General features: G+C 55.0%; 1 protein-coding gene across 10 annotated transcripts in view; it reads right to left on the reverse strand.

Moving 5' to 3' along the window:
- TK2 (thymidine kinase 2) overlaps positions 1 to 17,982 on the reverse strand; it is a 75,244-nt gene that overhangs the window by 48,921 nt on the left and 8,341 nt on the right. For 2 of the 10 annotated variants that reach the window (XM_005218824.5, XM_015475808.3), the window contains 7 exons: positions 17,845 to 17,898; positions 17,189 to 17,278; positions 14,990 to 15,063; positions 7,031 to 7,119; positions 6,386 to 6,465; positions 3,101 to 3,181; positions 55 to 1,968 (listed from right to left, as the gene is read on the reverse strand). In XM_005218824.5, coding sequence (XP_005218881.1) covers positions 1,870 to 1,968; positions 3,101 to 3,181; positions 6,386 to 6,465; positions 7,031 to 7,119; positions 14,990 to 15,063; positions 17,189 to 17,278; positions 17,845 to 17,898 — 567 coding nt within the window. In that variant the 3' untranslated portion in view covers positions 55 to 1,869. Of the gene's footprint in view, positions 1 to 54; positions 1,969 to 2,618; positions 2,733 to 3,100; positions 3,182 to 6,385; positions 6,466 to 7,030; positions 7,120 to 14,989; positions 15,064 to 17,188; positions 17,279 to 17,773; positions 17,899 to 17,982 lie in introns of those variants that run through there. The other 8 variants (XM_015475809.3, XM_005218832.5, XM_015475815.3 and 5 more) reach the window with 8 other exon arrangements.

Raw genomic sequence — 17,982 nt, forward strand, 5'->3', positions numbered from 1 at the left:
GCCCTGGACCACCCACAGCTGCACTTCTATGTGAAGGAGATACACACTTCTATCTTTTTGGGGTTTTTTTAATCACATTTCCCCCCAGTACAGATTCTCAAATTGAGCTGTGGGGAAAACTGGACCATCTGTCTGCAAAGTCCCAAAGCTGGTCCCAGCATGTCCAGGTGCCTGGTAGCAGCGGTTGCGCTTCCTGCTGGTCCATCACTGGCGTCTAGGCTGAGACACATCCCCGCCTGTGCAACTGGCCCAGGATCAGTCCCTCCAGGAAGGGCCAGGAGCCAGAGTGCTGCCCTCCAGGCGCTGCCTCTGGGCCCGGTTGCCCTCTGGGCGCTGCCTCTGAGCCCGGTTGCCCTCCGGGCGCTGCCTCTGGGCCCGGTTGCCCTCTGGGCGCTGCCTCTGGGCCCGGTTGCCCTCCAGGCGCTGCCTCTGAGCCCGGTTGCCCTCCGGGTGCTGCCTCTGGGCCGGGGCCACCTGTCACCAATTTCCATCAGCAAGTTGCGTGCACCGGTGCCTCACTCACACGGAGGCTGAGACGAGGCCTTCCAACCTTCAGGCACACCGACCGCCACTCGGGAGAGGCTGAGGCCTGTTCCCCCAAGTTCATAATCAATCCGTACCCCCACGTCCGCACTCAGCCTTCTGGAAGCTCTCTCCACCCACCTCCGAAGTTCAGGAGCTCCAGTACTCCAAGAGCCTTTGCTTGCAAGCCCCATCCTTCCTGTCCAGATTGTCCTCGGAGAGAATGTTCTTCCTGTCTCTTGCTGCTACTTGACTCAGGAGACAGCTGTGCCTTTGATGCACTGTTACAGCTGAACACAGCTAAGACAGTCTCTGAGCTAATAAAGATAGTTCACGCTCTGTGGCCCGCAGTGTCCCCTTGGATGGAAAAACATTTCAAAAAGACTTAAGGCCACTGGTGTCTCTCCCCTGGGCCACAAACTCTGAGGAACTCCAAGGATAAAGCTCATCATGCAAGCCACTAAGGAGGGAGGGAGCCTCAGAAGCCAGGCTGGCAGCCCCTTGCCCCAGCGTGGCACTGGGCACACCAGCCTGGGGGGCCACAAGCCACTGCCCCGACAGGTCATCAGCAGCTGCTCAGGCATGACCTCTGTCACCAAGGAGACCGAGCACCATTCAGGAGCCAGTGCATAGCTCTCCTAAGTCGGGGAAGTCCTGATGAGGTGTTAAGTACCATATTAGCCTCACGCTAGAGAACGGATGAACGCTGGGCTCAAGCCAAACGTGGCACAATTTTGTGAAAGTCAAATGCCAACTGCCCTCAAGGACGGCTCAAACCATGAGAAAGTGATGATGCCAGCTGCACACACAGTTGGCCCTCCCCATGCACGTCTGAGGGTCTCCAGAAGGCAAGGCGGGGCTCTGGGATGAGGCAGCCTGGGGCAAGAGATGGGCTGGGAGTCCCCAGAAGTCTGAATGGTGCTGACTCCACTGTCACTGGCCGTGTGACCCCAGAGAGTCTCTTAGTCTGTGTGAGCTTCAACTTCCTCCCCTGGGATGGAAGACCATTACCTCGCCCTCCTGGATGACCTGAAGGGCTAGAGACCATGAGCCCAGCACAAGTCAGGTGGAACTTCCCTAGCTTAGAAGGACCCAGCGGTGGGAAACCACCAGAAGAAGCACCAGGGGAACGCAAGGCTGTGCCACCAGAGGGCATGGCAAACCCACTGGTCCCATTTACCCACGAGGCCCAGGATCCCAGGATGAAGACACTGGGAAAGGAGAGAAGGCCAGAAGGAAGACAACTGTGGGCAGACACAAAGCCCTCCTGAGAGTGGAGCTTTCCAAACTGCTCCTAAAAGCTAGCTTGGCAGCAGCAGGCATTTCTCGGGCATGATCTTTCCTATCCTATGGACCAAGCTTCCGATTCTCCAGAGTTAGGATTCGGTGCCGGTTTTGTTCAAAGAGTTCTAACATTTTCTGCATGTTGTGGTCGGCCTCGATCACCTGGAAATGAAACACAGGGGTCACAGGGCTGCACCTGACATCAGCGTCCTCCTCCCTTCACAGGAGAGAGACAGAGGCAGGCAGGACGAGGCAGGGAAGGGCACGCAAGCCCACGGTCACAGGCAGGAGGACAGGGAGGTCAGAGCCAAGCCACAACCAGTTCTAGGTCAATCCACATTCTCAACTGTATTTTCACTTAAGAAACCAGGACAGTCGTCCGCGAATGCATTTTTTTCTCATCATTTTTTATCACCTACTTTTCTATAAAGAGGGGAAAAAATAAACTCTCTAGAAAACTCCAGTAGAGTAAGACCTCACTTTCCAGCAACCTCACTGCCTGGAAGAGCCGTGAGCGCAGTGTGTGAGCAGCCCAGACAGATATCCCCAAGGCCAGGCACACTAGTTGGTGCACAGGCCCCCCTCAGTTCCCACGCTGCACACACACTCCTAACAGTTCACGGGACCCATCTGCCCGCCTGGAGAAACTCTGAGCAGGAGCAAATCAGAAAATGAGGGAGAGGGAAGAAGGGAAACACTGGGCAGAAGCATCGAACAGTTAGAAACGGTGAGTGTCAGCAGGAGAAGGTGCATACAGGGAAAGCACAGGGGCCCAAAGGCATTAGCAGTCGGGGGCACACAGTCCTACACACCTCAGCACCTCCTAAGGGCATCACTGTGTGACGGACCAGAACAGCAACTGACGTTCCTTCGGATGCCCTGGGTCACCATGAAAAGGTGCAATGAGGTTCTGGGCCAGCCACCCCCTGGGGGACGGACAGGTGCTTCAGGACGACCACCATCCCAAGCAGTTAAGGCCAAAACCCAGGTCCAGGGGCTCCGGCCATCTGGAATATTCCTCCAGGGACGATGCTGGATAAGTGAGACGCTACTGTGTCACGGGTGTGGTGGCACAGGGACACGTCACCTTCTCCCAGGTGTGTTCAGCTCACTGAGACTCAATCCAGAAAGGGAACTGAGAGACAGGGTTCCTTCCACCCTCCCTGCTTCCTTCTCTCAAATTCTCCAGCTCGGAGGGACTTGGTCCTTGCTTCCCCAGACTGCAGACTGGCCGGCACGCCCGCGGGTCATTTCTCCTTCTAGAGAATTTTTTTGCCCCCTCAGGGGAACTTACCAGAACAGGGGCTGCCACGGGGAAAAGGCTCCCTTTGATGAGCCACTCCTCGTACAGGTGGTGAATAGCATCCAGGTACTCCTGTGGGGGGTGGGGAACACAAGAGCTGTCAGGAGCAGGGAGGGGGCAAACCTCTCCCCTTTCGGGGCTCAGGGAGGTGAGGGAGGGTCAGTGAACACGGAGCACCAGCCTGGACAAAGGAGCCTGCGACAGCCAGCCTGACTCAGGTGGGCCAGCATGATCGCAGCCAAGCTCCCCGCCGGCCAGCCCCGACGGCACAAGTCCACAGTGTCCCTCCAGGGGCTTCCCTGGTGGTCTAATGGTTAAGAATCTGCCTTGCAATGCGGGGGACACCGGTTTGATCCTTGGTCGGGGGAAGATCCCACATGCCGCAGGACAACTAAGCCCGTGCACCACAGCTACTGAGCTCACATGTTACAACTACTGGAGCCCACATGCTGCAACTACTGAAATCCACGAGCCCTAGAACCCATGTTCCCAACAAGAGCAGCCACTGTATGGAGAAGCCCACACACCACAACTCGAGAGCAGCCCCCACACACTGCCACTAGAGAAAGCCTGCTTGCAGCAACACAGAGACCCAGAACAGCCAAAAATAAGTAATTAATTAAAAAAAAAGAAGTTATTTAAAAAGGAAAAAAATGCCACCCTCCAGCATACTCGGCTCCACTGGCGCTTCAGACACACCTTCCTACCTAGCTTATTTTCTGCCACTTCCCCGTCAACAGGGCCATCATGACTTCATGGGGGCCTGGGAAGCCTCTGAACCCTCCCTCCATCCATCCCACCAAGAGGACTGCAGCGGCCCTCACTGGCCCAGGAGCCCTGCTCGGCTGCTCCCATCCCAACAGGCAACTCGTAACCTATGGATCCTCGAAGCCATCAGGACCAACTTCAGCTGGCAGACAAGGTGAGACCCAAGGGAAAAGAGGCCCAGCCCTGCCTCAAAGGCAACCACAGCAGGACTGAGTGGCACACTGAAAGCGAAAGTGAAAACCGCTCAGTCGTGTCCGACTCTGTCACCATGCCCATGTCCATGGAATTCTCCAGGCCAGCATACTGGGGTGGGGAGCCTTTCCCTTCTCCAGGGGATCTTCCCAACCCAGGGATCAAACCAGTTCTCCCGCACTCTCCTGCAGGTGGATTCTTTACCAGCTGAGCCACAAGAGAAGCTCAAGAATACTGGAGTGGGTAGCCTATCCCTTCTCCAGTGGATCTTCCTGACCCAGGAACCGAATTGGGGTCTCCTTCACTGCAGGCGGATTCTTCACCAAATGAGCTATCAGGGAAGCCCACGCTGCTGCTGCTGCTAAGTCACTTCAGTCGTTTCCGACTCTGTGCGACCCCACAGACGGCAGCCCACCAGGCTCCCCTGTCCCTGGGATGGGTTGCCATTGCCTTCTCTGGAAGCCCATGCTTGTTGCCAGCAAACACCTCCTCCTCCCAGCCCCGAGGCTCTCAGGTAAAATGCACTGCTGCCTCTTTATCCACTCACGGGTTCTCTCTTGGCAGCAACAGACATGTCTACAGACCTTGTCAAAACCATTAAGACAATGTTCTGGATAATGACTTGGAAGGACACCAGCCTTGTCATTTCTTCCAAACATCTGGGTCACCACACAGAGCTGCCATGCCCTGGCCGGCACAGTCCAGCCCCACCACGTTACACCCTCCCTCTAGCACTCCTGTCTCCAGATTGCAGAGAAGCTGCTCAGACCAAGGCTTGGGACTTCATGGCCGGGATCTACCCTCCTGGTGCCCAGGCAGGTCTCTGGAGCTGCACTGGCTGTCTAGACCCCAGTCTAGCTCACCCTGAGCTCAGACTCCCGTATTATCCCAGGAAATGCTTGCCCAGCCTGTCTGTTCACCTCCAGTGGCATTCACACAGGACATTCAGTTCAATATTAACTGAGCAACCCCTAGGTGCCAAGCTCTGGGACACATGCTAGGGACGCAGAAGGGGTAAGATCTAACCTGAAAAGGTTCGTGGCAGCTTTGTAAGGGATGGGGAGCAAACACATAAACAGTTTCAGAGTATCTGTCCTAAGGGCTGTGACCATAATGAAGCACAGAGGCTGGGGAAGCATAACAAAGGGAAGGTCAGGGAAGGCTTCCTGCAGGAGGTGATACCTGAGCTGAACCTGGAAGTCAAAAGAAACGGCTATGCAAAGACACATGTGTGTAACTCATAGTAGGGGGCTTCCCTGGTGGCTCAGCTGGTAAACACTCTGCCTGCAACACAGGAGACCTGAGTTTGATCCCTGGGTTGGGAAGATCCCCTGGAGAAGGGAACAGCTACCCACTCTAGTATTCTGGCCTGAAGAATTCCACGGACTGTATAATCTATGGGGTTGTAAAGAGTCAGACACAACTGAGCCACTTTCACATGGTAGGCAGTAGGGAAAGAGTGTGTGTGTGTGTGTGTGTGTGTGTGTGTGTGTGTGTGTGCGTGCGTGTGTGCGTGCATGCGTGCAGTAGGGGAAGAGTGTGTGTGTGTGTGTGTGTGTGTGTGTGTGCAGTAGGGAAAGTGTGTGTGTGTGTGTGTGTGTGTGTGTGTGTGTGTAACCACAACTAGTTCTTTACAGCCAGAGCATGAAAAGGCGGGGAGTGGAAGGGGATGAAGCCAATCACGCAGGATCGGGATGGCACGCTACAAGTGAGGACTGTATCCTAGAGAGTGGCGAGGCACTGAGGGGGTGGGGTTAGGGAACTGCATGCGTGGTGTTCTGTATTGGACACCTCGCTGAGCAGCCGTACTGGGGCTGGATTTCTGGGGGATGTGAACAGTGAGGGACAGGCCAGGAGAGCGGTGCAAGCCGGTTGCGACAGCCTGACTAGAGTTGACGTGGCCCTGAACCAGTACCCGGAAGGGCAAGGCACTGGACAAATACCAGTGAGTTCCACCTCCTTGCCGGGCACAGTGACAAGCCCTGGAGATGCAGAAGTGAGCAGGCGGGTCTGGGGGTGAGAGGGCACAAAGGCGTGCCATCTTCAGGAAGTGGACTGGAAAAGCCCTGGGGACACCCAGGCAGGAACTGGAGAAGGGACAGCTCTGAGCGTGGCGGTGCCCACCACTGAGTCCGGGGCCACAAGAAGTGAAGCGGACTCGAACATGCACAGGGTCTCCGGCCTCAGAGGAAGTCAGAGTTCACCCTCCCACATGCTCAGTTCCTGTTTCTCTTCCTGAGAGGAGGGCACGATGACCTCTCAGAGGGTGGGGTCAGACTGGGATGCAGCCCCTTTCCCAGGGTAGGGGGCTCTCACCAGTGGGATGACCTTCTCCTCCTCCCTGCATCTCATCTTCAGCCTCTGGTAACAGGTCTCAGGAGTGGTCCGGAGATAAACTGAGATTTAAAAATATATATACATGTGGTTTTCACTGCTCCATTCAAAGCTTGGAAGTGAAAGTGAAGGGTGGGAGGAAGGAAGGCACAGGGGCAGTGCATGCAGAGAAGCATCTGCCCGCAGCGCTCAGCAGGGGATGCAGAGCAGCTGTGCGGCCAGACAGGCATCTGACCCTCGAGGCGACTTCCGTTGTCTTCCTGTGTCACAAGCCCCACAGGGTCACTGTAAGGCTGAATCAAGTCCTGTGTGTAGACAAGAGCTTAGCACAGGGCCCGGCTCCTGGCTGGTCTCAGTAACTGTTCTGGTTCCGTCCCTCCTCTCTTGTGAACTAAGAAAAACCCATCACATCACAGAGGACCCAGGGGAAAGCAGTTTGAGAAACGTAGGCTTCTCCAGGAGGAACCAGAAGCCCGGTTCTGTGTGCCCTTGGGGAGAAGGCTGAGTTAACACAGGAAAGAATCACCTATAGAGAGGGCCCCACCCACCACCCCTGCTGGTTGGGGGCCCAGCCAAGCATATCCTCGGTGGGCCCAGGGGAGGGAGGCCGGGGAGGGGCCATCTCACCTATCAAGTCGATGGACACGTCGATGTTCCTCACAATCCAGTCAAACCATTCCGACAGGACCACATAGTCCACTTTGGGCATTTTCCCACTGTAACGAGAGTTGCGAGGGTTTTATTCTCCTACGAGATAGCTCCTGGACTACGTCACTCCCCCCAAAACATCTGGGCATGGCTTCTGCTGAAAGGGCACTGCCAGGGGCACCAAAGCAGAGTGTGATCACAGGACACTGGGCAGGTAGTGACAACAGGGACCCTAAACACCTCCAACCTCCTGCTCGCCGGGACAGTTCGTGGTACCAGGCTGGCCAATAAGTTTGTTTCCATAACACCTCGTGAAAAACCCAAACAAGCTTTCTGGGCAACTCAATAAAATGCAGCAAGTGTCATGGCACTGCTTGAGGGGAGAAATTCAGGCTTTGAACTCTAAGCCAAGGAAGGGGCTATAAAGCCTGTCCCCAAAGCACAGGGACAGCGCCCAGGCTGGGAGGTGGAGTAGCAAACCCGTCTCACCTTTAGAAATCTATTTTACGGAAATGATAGTGGATGCCCACTGTAGCATTCTTTGAAAGACAATGAAAAACTACATCATGGTACATCTATGTAACAGAAAAACCATGCAGTCACTGAAAGACGATGCTATAAAATAATACTTTATGACACGGAAAACGCTCACAATCAAGTGCTCATCATTCAGTGAAAACAGCAGGATATAAAACTGTTGTATATGGTTGACCCAACCATATTGTCAAGGGTATTCATCCACACATTCTGAAAGAAGGCGGGAAAGAAAACCACCAGAACGTTAACACAGCTTTTCTTTGAACAGCAGGACTATTGGAAACGTTTCTTTATCCCTTTCTGTGTTTTCTAAAACTTAACAGCATAGTAGCTCTCAAATCGCGACTTCACTTTCACGCATTGGAGAAGGCAATGGCAACCCACTCCAGTGTTCTTGCCTGGAGAATCCCAGGGACGGGGGAGCCTGGCGGGCTGCCATCTGTGGGGTCGTGCAGAGTCGGACACGACTGAAGCGACTTAGCAGCAGCAGCTCTCAAATCAGGGAACAGAATGGGGGTAAGAATTACTGCATATTTAATATGGTAACTGGAAAAGAAAGAAAGGAAGGGACTTCCCAGGCGGTCTAGTGGTTAAGGCTCTGTGCTTCCAATGCAGGGGGCGTGGGTTTGATCCCTGGTCAGGGAACTAAGTTCCCACATGCCACACTATTCAACCAAAAAAATTAAAAAGTCATAGTAATGATTTAAAAAATAAAATGCTATGTAAGAAAGAATGCCTGAGAGAGAGACAGACCCAGCGTCTCTCCTCTGCCCTGGTGGAAATGAGCATGGAAGAGGTGGAGGTAGGGGCAGCAGCTGGAGGAAACAGACCAAGAGAGGAATTCGGCCTTTCAACATCCTCCACCAGTCTTGAATATCATCCTGAATGGACCCAAACTGGAGATGACAAGGCCAGCAGCTATGGGGGAGTAGCGGTGCCTGAGCTGTGTGTAGCTGGGGGAGCTTCTCACTGTGTGTAGCTGGGGGAAGTGGGAGAAGAGCCTGGGAGAGAGTGGTCTGCAGCAGCCTGCCCAACTCCCCACCCGCTGCCCTGCTGCCAGGTGCTGGGAACTGCCTCCCACCTGGGGCGGGGGGCAGGGTGGGCATGGAGAGAGGCACTCTGGGGATGACAGGCTTGAGCAGCCTTGCCCGGGGGCCCAAGTGACAGAGCACAGCAGAGACTGGGCAGGGACTCCTCCTCTAGTGCTCGAGTCCAGCCGATGCCATCAGGGTGAAAGAGCTGTGCCTGGCCAAGCAGCAGAAAAATATGCACTGCCGGGGGTGGGGGGTGGGGTACCAGTGGGCTCCCCTGGTGGCTCAGATGGCAAAGAATCCACCTGCAAGGCGGGAGACCTGTGTTTGATCCCTGGGCTGGGAAGATCCCCTTGAGGAAGAGATGGCAACCCACTCCAGTATTCCTGCCTGGAGAATCCCCATGGACAGAGGAGCCTGGCGGGCTACAGTCCATGGGGAGGCAAATTCGGACACAACTGAGCGACTGAGGACAGCACAGCACCAAGCAGACTAGTATGTGAGGACCCCCACTCTGAATGAGTGGGGGAGGCTTCGAAGGGGAGTGGGGAGGAGGAAGTCCTGGGACACTGCAGAGGGGACTAAAAGTCAGGTAGTAAAGGTACCAACTTTGTGATCACAGGCTCTCTTCCAAGACTGCCAGGCTGGCATGGTTGCCCATTCCCCAATTCTTTTTTCCTATCTCCTTGGGCTTCCCTGGTGGCTCAGAGGTTAAGTGTCTGCCTGCAATGCGGGAGATCTGGGTTCGATCCCTGGGTCAGGAAGAGATCCCCTAGAGAAGGAAATGGCAACCCACTCCAGTATTCTTGCCTGGAGAATCCCATGGACAGAGGAGCCGGGTGGGCTACAGTCCATGGGGTCACAAAGAGTCAGACATGACTGAGCGACTTCACTTTTCACTTTAAAAGTAGCCCGGGATCTATTCAGGGTCCATCCCACAGGCCTGAGTGTTTACCTTCAGGGCAGACCAACTGGTCTCAGAGACATGCTCTCCCCTGGCCAAAGTGAGCTGATGGATGTAGGTCACAGGGGCCCAACTTGAGCAGTGAGACAGGAGGGTTTGCTGGGGTTTATGATAACCAGGCTTCCTCACTCTTAGAGGAAAGCACTGACGAGATACCCACCCTGTGGCCAGCAGATGAGAAGCCCGGTTCCGCAACAGCCATTTTGTCACCAAGAGGGAATCACATATTGACACAAACCAGATAGAGAGTGCTGAAACAGAGAACAGCACTTTGCTGTTGTTGTTCAGTCACTAAGTTGTGCCTGAATCTTTGTGACCCCGTGAACTGCAGCACGCCAGGCTCCTCTGTCCTTTACTATCTCCTGGAGTTTGCTCAAATTCATGTCCATTGAATCAGCGATACTATCTAACCATCTCATCCTCTGCTGCCCCCTTCTCCTTTTGCCTTCAGTCTTTCCCAGCGTCAGGGTCTTTTCCAATGAGTCAGCTCTTTGCAACAGGTGGCCAAAGTATTGGAGATTCAGCTTTAGCATCTGTGCTTCCAACTGAAACAGCACGAGGGCCACTGAATAAAACCGACCCCCAAGTCTAATGTTAAGACAGCCGGTAACAACCTCAATGTTCACGCTACTCGAGCTGGGCTGCAGCTAGCTGCAGCTTAGAGTATTTGATATTCAAAACACCACACCCCTCTTCTTGACATGTTTTCCTTCTTGGGAGCAAAGCTGACTCCAAGCACATGAGGATTTGCAAAAAGGAAGCTGCTGATCAGCTCCACCCCCTCCACCAAACACATGGCCTGGGGGACACAGCACAGACTGGCAACTCAAGGGTGGGGGCAGTGGGCAGCATGGAGGAAGGTTACCCCACAGTCTCCACATTACTGACACTGGACAGTGTGGTGTCAGACTGCCCGAGGACGTCACCGCTGTCTGCGAGGCTCTGTCAAATCCCACAGCTGGGAGGATCCCCTTAGCTGTGACCACCAAACTGAGTCACAATTCAGGACACATGTAGCACAGTGCTAACTAAAACCAAACCGATCGACACCACAGAAGTGTCACGTGTGCAGCGAGGCACACGGAGATACGGGGATGGGGTTCATTCCTGAGGGGTCTCTGGGGCCTGAGAGCTGCTGCTCCGGGGGGTCTCAGGACACCTCCTGGGTTGCCCAGGAGAACCCAGGGCTGAGGGCAGACAGAGAAAGCAGGACTTCCTTTCCGGAAACTCTCCTTGGAGGTCCTCCGTTCAGGTGGCTCCAGGGCAGCCTCCCTGAGGGCAAGATCCGGAAACTCTTCCAAGATTGCCAGGAGCCATTTGCTGAGGGCTCCAGGACTTGGTGGCTTGCCTGGTGGCTCAGAGGTTAAAGCGTCTGCCTGCAACTCGGGAGACCTGGGTTTGATCCCTGGGTTGGGAAGATCCCCTGGAGAAGGAAATGGCAACCCACTCCAGTACTCTTGCCTGGAGAATCCCATGGAGGGAAGAGCCTGGTAGGCTACAGTCCACGGGGTCGCAAAGAGTCGGACATGACTGAGCTACTTCACTTCACTTCACTTCAAGGACCACTGGCTGCTGGCTGAGCTGAGTGAGGAAATGGGAGCTGGCTCCCATGATTCTGGGGGATTTCAGGCAGCAGACATTGTTTTACCTGTATCTAGTTTTCCTCCTGGGACTCTGCCCAGCTCCTCCTGTGTCTGCCTCAGGAATGGGGTGCCCTGAATCACTCCCAAGGCACTGCTTTTATTTCCGCAGAACACACAGAAGGGGGAAACCTCTCTGCAGATCCACCTACTGGTGAGCTGAAGGGGTTTCACCATGCCTTCCCCTGATCCCAAGGAATAAAATTTGAGGTCCTGGGTCCACAGGAATCCTGCTGACTGGTCTGTTTGGCACAGTTTGTTGCCACCTTCCCCCTGAGGTCCAGAGAGCCCCTGGTTTGCACAGCACAGGTTAAATCAAAAATCACAGACTCAAATGCCAGCCTCCTGTACACAGTACTTTCTTCACAAGACCTTGTGCGGTCAATGTCCGCCCCAATTTATAGATGAGGATAACTGAGGCCCAGAGAAGACTGGCCTAATTCTGTCTGAGAAAGCCTGGCTCACCATGGCCCCCAAACCCATATGTCCCCAGTTGCATCACTCGCCCCCATCTCCCATGTCCCAGGGCATATCCAGAGTCTCTCTGGCCCCGGCCTGAGGAAAGCCACAGCTCTCAGGCCTGTGACTCAGGCAGTGAGTGCCCACTCGGGACTGAGTAAGGAGGAGCCCAAGCCCAGGACCCACTGAGGTGGTGGGACGACCTGCCTGCTGTTCCCAACGCCGGGCCATAATGGATGTCCCTGGCCCCAGCCCCAGGTGAGCCAGTGTGTCATCTCCCCAGCGGGGCCCCACTCAGGCCCCCTCCTTCTACTCTTAGAAAACGCCAACCAGGCAATCCTGTAAAACCTGTGTGCTCAATGATTCCGCCCACGGGGCCGGGCCATACAACGGCCTGCGTGGCCGCCTTAACTGCCGAGTCTTCCTCTCCACCTTCAGCTGTTCATTCCAGCACAGTTGCCCACACCTCAGTTCTTTAGGTCCTTTAAGTTTTTAAGGAGACTGTGGAACCAGAATCTTCCTCGTTGCCAATTAACCCCTGGTGGCATAATTGCACGTTCTGCCTACCCGAAAGCCGATGGGGTGGGGATGCGGGCCCAAGAGGCGGGTCTCTCCGCAGGGAAGCTCCTCAATTGTCCCAGGCCCAAAAGTTAAGAAAGGCCCTCCAGACATTTTGCTTTAGGGGTTAGAATTCCAGTATGTGGGCTTCTCTGGGCACTCAGGCCTGCAACTGTAATCAGCAAGGCCAGGCCTGTCCTACTTCCTTCCATCCCAGTCCCTCCAGACTCCAAGCCAAGGCTGCCAGGGCTTCGAAGAAAGGGATCAACCCCAAGGCTGAAGGGGCAGCAGTAAGGGCCGTCCCCACACAAGCTCCCAGGTAGGAGCCAACATCCCACACAAGCCGTCTTGTGGTTCCCAGCACCCAGTCGAACTCCCCCGGCGGGGGGGAACTGCAACATCCTATTCTGGGTACGAGCAAAGGATCCAGTCAAACCCAGCCCTAGATGACACTTGATTTAGGCTCACGGTGATAGCAGTCTGTATTTGCGAGGAGCCGAAACCTCTCCAAACGTCTGCTCTCACAGTACCAATTCACTGGGAAGGCCCGCTGCACGGAGAGTAACTGGGTTTCCACCCTTCCTCCCTATCATCACTTCTTTAGCTCTGGCCAGAACACTGTTGACCAAGCCTGCAGAAAGAAAACCCTGAGCGCGGATGACATCCAGAGACCCTGAGCACAAAGGGACTACAACAAAACCCCCAGCAACCAAAATCTGAAGCCACAAACATGAAATGAAGAAACCGCAGGTGGTGCAGGCAAATGAGGAAACCCTGCCCCATGAAGAACTTTGATCTTGGCAGGCCGCCTCCCCCCACGCCAAAGACAGCCGCTCACAGGACTGGGCTCTTGCTTTCACCACCCCAAAGTTCCAGGTGAGGCCCCGAGGAAGCCACAGGGGCAAAACTCCCAGGGACCACCAAACGCTCCCCTGCCCCCAGCGACATCTGTGTGGGGGAGTCTGCTCTCGTGAGGGCAGGAGACGAGTAAAACCGCAACAAGGGGCCACTGGAGGGGCTCCCTCGTCCTCCTCGCTCCTCTCCTCTGCCCATCCTCCCTGTGGCAGAGGCACTAATGAGCAGGCGCAGAACAGAGCGGAGAGCTGTGTAAATCTAGCAGTGGACACCCCTGCTCCACGGACAGCCAGGCAGCCAAGGCACACACGCGGCTCCAGCATCAGAAACGCCGCCTGCCGGAAAGGTAGAGCCCACAAGAAAGTTCGGAGGACTAAGGACAAAGCCAGTCAGGACTTGGCCTGGCTGCCCACCCTGACCCCACAGCACTGAGGAGGCCGGAGGGGATGGATCCTTGGCAGCTCGGGACCCAGGGAGAAGCCTTTATGGACCCCTCAGAGGAAGGGGTGAGAAACGGCTGGGGGACAAGTCTGGCTGGAGAGCAAAGACCTGCCTCAGGCCCCGACACCCAGCAGGAGTTAACAAGTGTCACCCAGGTGCCAGCTCTGTGCTGGGTCCCAGCTAGGCCAGCAGACCAGACATGCTCCTTGTCTTCAAGGAGCTTACGCTCCAGTTGGTGGGGCATGTGACAGACAAGAAGTACATGTATTTAAGCTAAGCTGCATGAAACTGCCATTTTCAGAGGTCACAATTGGTCAAGTTTTAACAATTTCATATGGTTCAACCTAATCAGAAGTTGTCTTAAATACTATGAAGGAAACCAATAGAAGGAAGTGATTTTCCCTGGTGGTCCAGTGGCTAAGACTCCATGCTCCCAATGCAGGGGGCCTGGGTTCAATCCCTGGTCAGGGAACTAGATCCCATATGCTGCAACCAAAGATTCTACATGCCATCAATTAATCAATTTAAAAAAAGAAAAGAGTAACAGACTCAACCCATCTAGACAAGGGGGTTGGGGCGGCTGGGGAGAGGTGATACGTAGGACCATAGTTGTAGATGGGAGAACCAGGGAACTGGGGTGTACAGAGTGGAAGCAAGATACTGGGACCAGCTCTGAGAGGGATGAAGTTCAAGGCAGCAGGAGGCAGTGACGTGGGGGAGATGGCAAGGAGAAGGGAGCAGGCACACAGCTACCAGGAAGGGAAGGGCGGGGAAGAAGCTCAAACTTCAGACCCCAGCCTGCAGCCCATTTCCCCCAAGACCCCCAAACATCAGCAAACAACTGAGCACAGGAGCGGAGGGCCCCACACCTCTGAGGCTGCAGCACTGAGGGTGCCCAGCCATGTCTGTGTGGTGGAGTCTGCTCCCACGAGGACAGAAGACATCCTCGAGTGAAATCGCAACAAGCACCATGCACGCCGTGCTGGACTGACGGCTCTACTCGCTGCACGTCTTGTCCCACTCTGCCACGTAACCCACAAGGGCCCTGCCCCCTCTCAGACTGGGGTCAGCTGGTGTGACCTGCTTTGGCCAATGGAGGTCAGCCAACATGAAGCCGAGACCTGAGAAAAAACTAGCACTTCTGCCCTCTGGCCACCGCCACGGGAAGTGAACGCCCAGGCCAGCTCACCAGTCCCAGGAGAGGATCAGCAAGCAGACGAGAGATGAGTCACCCCAGTCACCCTCCCCGGGCCACCCCAGACCTGCCAAACCCTGGATGCGTCATCAAGCCCAGCCAAGGTCAGCAGAGCTGCCAGGCTGCCCACCCTGGACAGTCGAGCCATCAATATGGTTGGTTGCTATACCATGTATCTGTCAACTAGTAAATGAGTTCCAATTTTATTTCTAAAAATTTAATGGTTGAATAAATTATCGATTGTGCAAACTACGATACCTTCTGTACAAGTTTTCTACAAAAACGTATCTTGCACTGTAAATTGACCGCTCCATCAACCGTACAGGCAACGTCTAAAAGAAAACAAATGTTATTTACTAAACTCGGGCAGGAAGGTCAGGAAGCCTGGAACAATAACTGTTGCTCCCCTGCCTCTGGTCTATGCTGAATACAGAACTGAGATGCCACCGGGGAGGGGTCGGGGCGGGGGGGGGGGTGGGGTGGGACAAAGAACCACATGTCCAGCCTCCTTGGCCCTGGACCCTCCCTACGCCCTGAGGCTCGGTGGTCAGTGCAGCAAGGCAGGGCGGAGAGCCTGTCGGTTGCAGCCTCTTTCCCGGGAGGGGTGCGGCTCCACTGGACTATGGGTTTGGGGAGTGCTAGAAAAACTGCTAAGTGACGCCCGGGAAAGTGGCGGCAAGTGCGAAGTGCAGTAACTATTAATGACCCAGCAGGTGCGTCCACTGAAGCAGAGGCAGAGCTTTGAGGGGACAGGGTGTGGCTTTCTGCAACCCCAGCAGCAGGCCCACCAACACCTGCCTTCACTCAGGGCTGCTGGGGATCACGCAGTCCTTCCTAACTGTAAAGACCACGCCCCACAGCGGGGGGGAGGACAACACTGACGGCGCCACTCTCCGCCAGCAGGCTCACACCCTCCAGAGGCCTTCCCTTCGTCCACGGTGCCCCATTGGGAAGGGCGAGGTGCCCTGACTCCAGACACTTGAATGGGTAAACACTGCTCTCGCTCAGCCTGCCCATGGCACCCACTGGGACCTGGACCCACAAATCAGAGGCCGATTCAAAGCCACAACCTGAGTCAAAGCCATGTCCTCTCTCTCCTATCTGTCCATCCATCTTCCTTTCTATTCTTCCATCCTCTCCTTACTTCCAACTCTCTCCTACCCATCTTTTGTAGCTCCCCATTTATCCCTCTTTTATCCTCTTTCCTAGTCTGTCCATCTCTCTCTCTCTCTGCCTCCTTCCTGATACATTTCATTAAACAGAGGAACACACATATGGCCCATTATATGTAGATATACTGGACACAATTTCTGTTTGCAACTGAGTGCCCATTCAGGAAAAAGTAAGGTGAGTGCCAGCCTCAGATCCTCTGACATGTAACTTTTAGACAGATCTTTGGGCTTCCCTTGTAGCTCAGCTGGTAAAGAATCCGCCTGTAATGCGGGAGACCTGGGTTCGATCCCTGGGTTGGGAAGATCCCCTGGAGAAGGGAAAGGCTACCCACTCCAGTATCTTGGCCTGGAGAATTCCATGGACTGTGTATAGTTCATGGGGTCGCAAAAAGACGGACATGACTAAGCGACTTTCACTCACTCACTTGGGGAGATAGAAATTCAAACAGTTCTGCTTGTATCTTTTTTCATTTTAAAAAACACACAGATTTGTAGAAGGATGAGAGCTATGGCTGCAAGTGCCCAGCCCTGCATCAAACCAAGTGGCTATGTCAAGAGACACTGGCCGGTGGATGTCCCGTCTCCTGTAAGGAGAGCCTCCAAAGCCAGTCTCTCATGCTGGGCTGCCATTCTGAACCCCAGGTGCCAATCTGGATCTCCTCAGAGCCCCTGTTCATACCCTCCGGCTGATGAAAGGGGCCAAAGCAGCCATCTTTGTGCCCAGGCGATCTTCCCCAATACCTGATTGGCCCAGGGCTGGACACGTGACCCAAGCTGAGCCAATCAGGTTCTTTCTCTCAAGAATCTGAACCAAGAACGTGAACAGGCCTCCTGAAGGTTAGGTCCACGGTTCTCATGCAAACAAACACGGCATGCGTTAAAATCACCTGGAGGGCAGGATAAAACCCAGATTGCTGGACCTCATCTCCAGAATTTCTGATTCAGCGGGTCCAGGATGGGGTCAGAAAATGTCGTTTCTAACAAGTCTCCAGGTGCTGCTGCAGCTCCTAGTCTGGGGACCACACTTTTGAGAACTGAGTTAAAGGGCATTGAGCCCAGGAGCCAGCAGGTCATGAAGACTTGGGCTCACGTGGCATCGTAGCAAGTCCTTGGCTAGCTGAGGGTGGGGCTGGGGGGCCTGGAGCCTGGTCCTCAGAGAGCGGCGGGACTAGAGACCTGGACTCCAGAGACAGAGAAGGCTGAGCAGCTCCTTGTAAGGTTTCCCTTCCTGGCAACCGAATGCCCCTCATCTGATGAAAATTGAAACCAAGCATCTGAGACGTACCTGCGGACGAGTGTGCTGGTCGAGCATGGTGAGCTGCACGTACGTCTGCAGCGTGAAGCCCCATCGACAGGCATCCTGGTACATCAGACCCTGCGGGGTGGTGGGGGTTGGGGGGAGAATGCAGTGCTGTATCTGCAGGACTCCCTGACTGTGGACCCAGACCCCACCCATCCCTTTCTAGCAGCCAGAGCTGAGCCTTCTGGCCGGGAAGGAGGTGGAAGGAGCACAGGCACATTATAGCCCCTGCTTGCTGGGTCCATCCTTGGCAAAGTGCACGGGGTAGCTTCAGAGGGAGCCTGGGGCATAGCCAAGTGCAAACCCCAACTGGAGGTTTACCAGGGAACCTGCAAGGAGACCTGGGTTTCTTCTAGGAGAGGGGTCGGGGTAGAATGAGCAGCTGGAGACTACTCCCCAACCCCTACCCCACGGAGCTGGGCGAAGCACTTGCGAGAGTTTGGGAGCACTGACAGGAGGGCTCTAGGCTCCCTACGCGCCCAGCCAGGCCTCAAAGAACCTGGACCTCAGAACACCAACCTGCCACCGTTTTCCCTCTGTCCCCTCGCCCGGTGCAGGGCGGGGACACACCTCGTGCACTAGCACCGCCGTTCCCGTACACTTGAGAAGCTGGTGGTTCACACAGGAAACCGCACACTCACCAGCGGATTATGGCCTCGGACATTTCTCCACTTGGGCACAGGCTCTGTTAACACCTGCCAGGAGAGAAGACGTCAGAGAGCTGCTGCTCCTCAGTTCTGAGCTCCATGAAGGCAGATGAGTGTTAGGGGTGGGATGGG

The sequence above is a fragment of the Bos taurus genome, chromosome 18 (assembly GCF_002263795.3).
Source record: "Bos taurus isolate L1 Dominette 01449 registration number 42190680 breed Hereford chromosome 18, ARS-UCD2.0, whole genome shotgun sequence".
Taxonomy (NCBI): Eukaryota; Metazoa; Chordata; class Mammalia; order Artiodactyla; family Bovidae; genus Bos; species Bos taurus.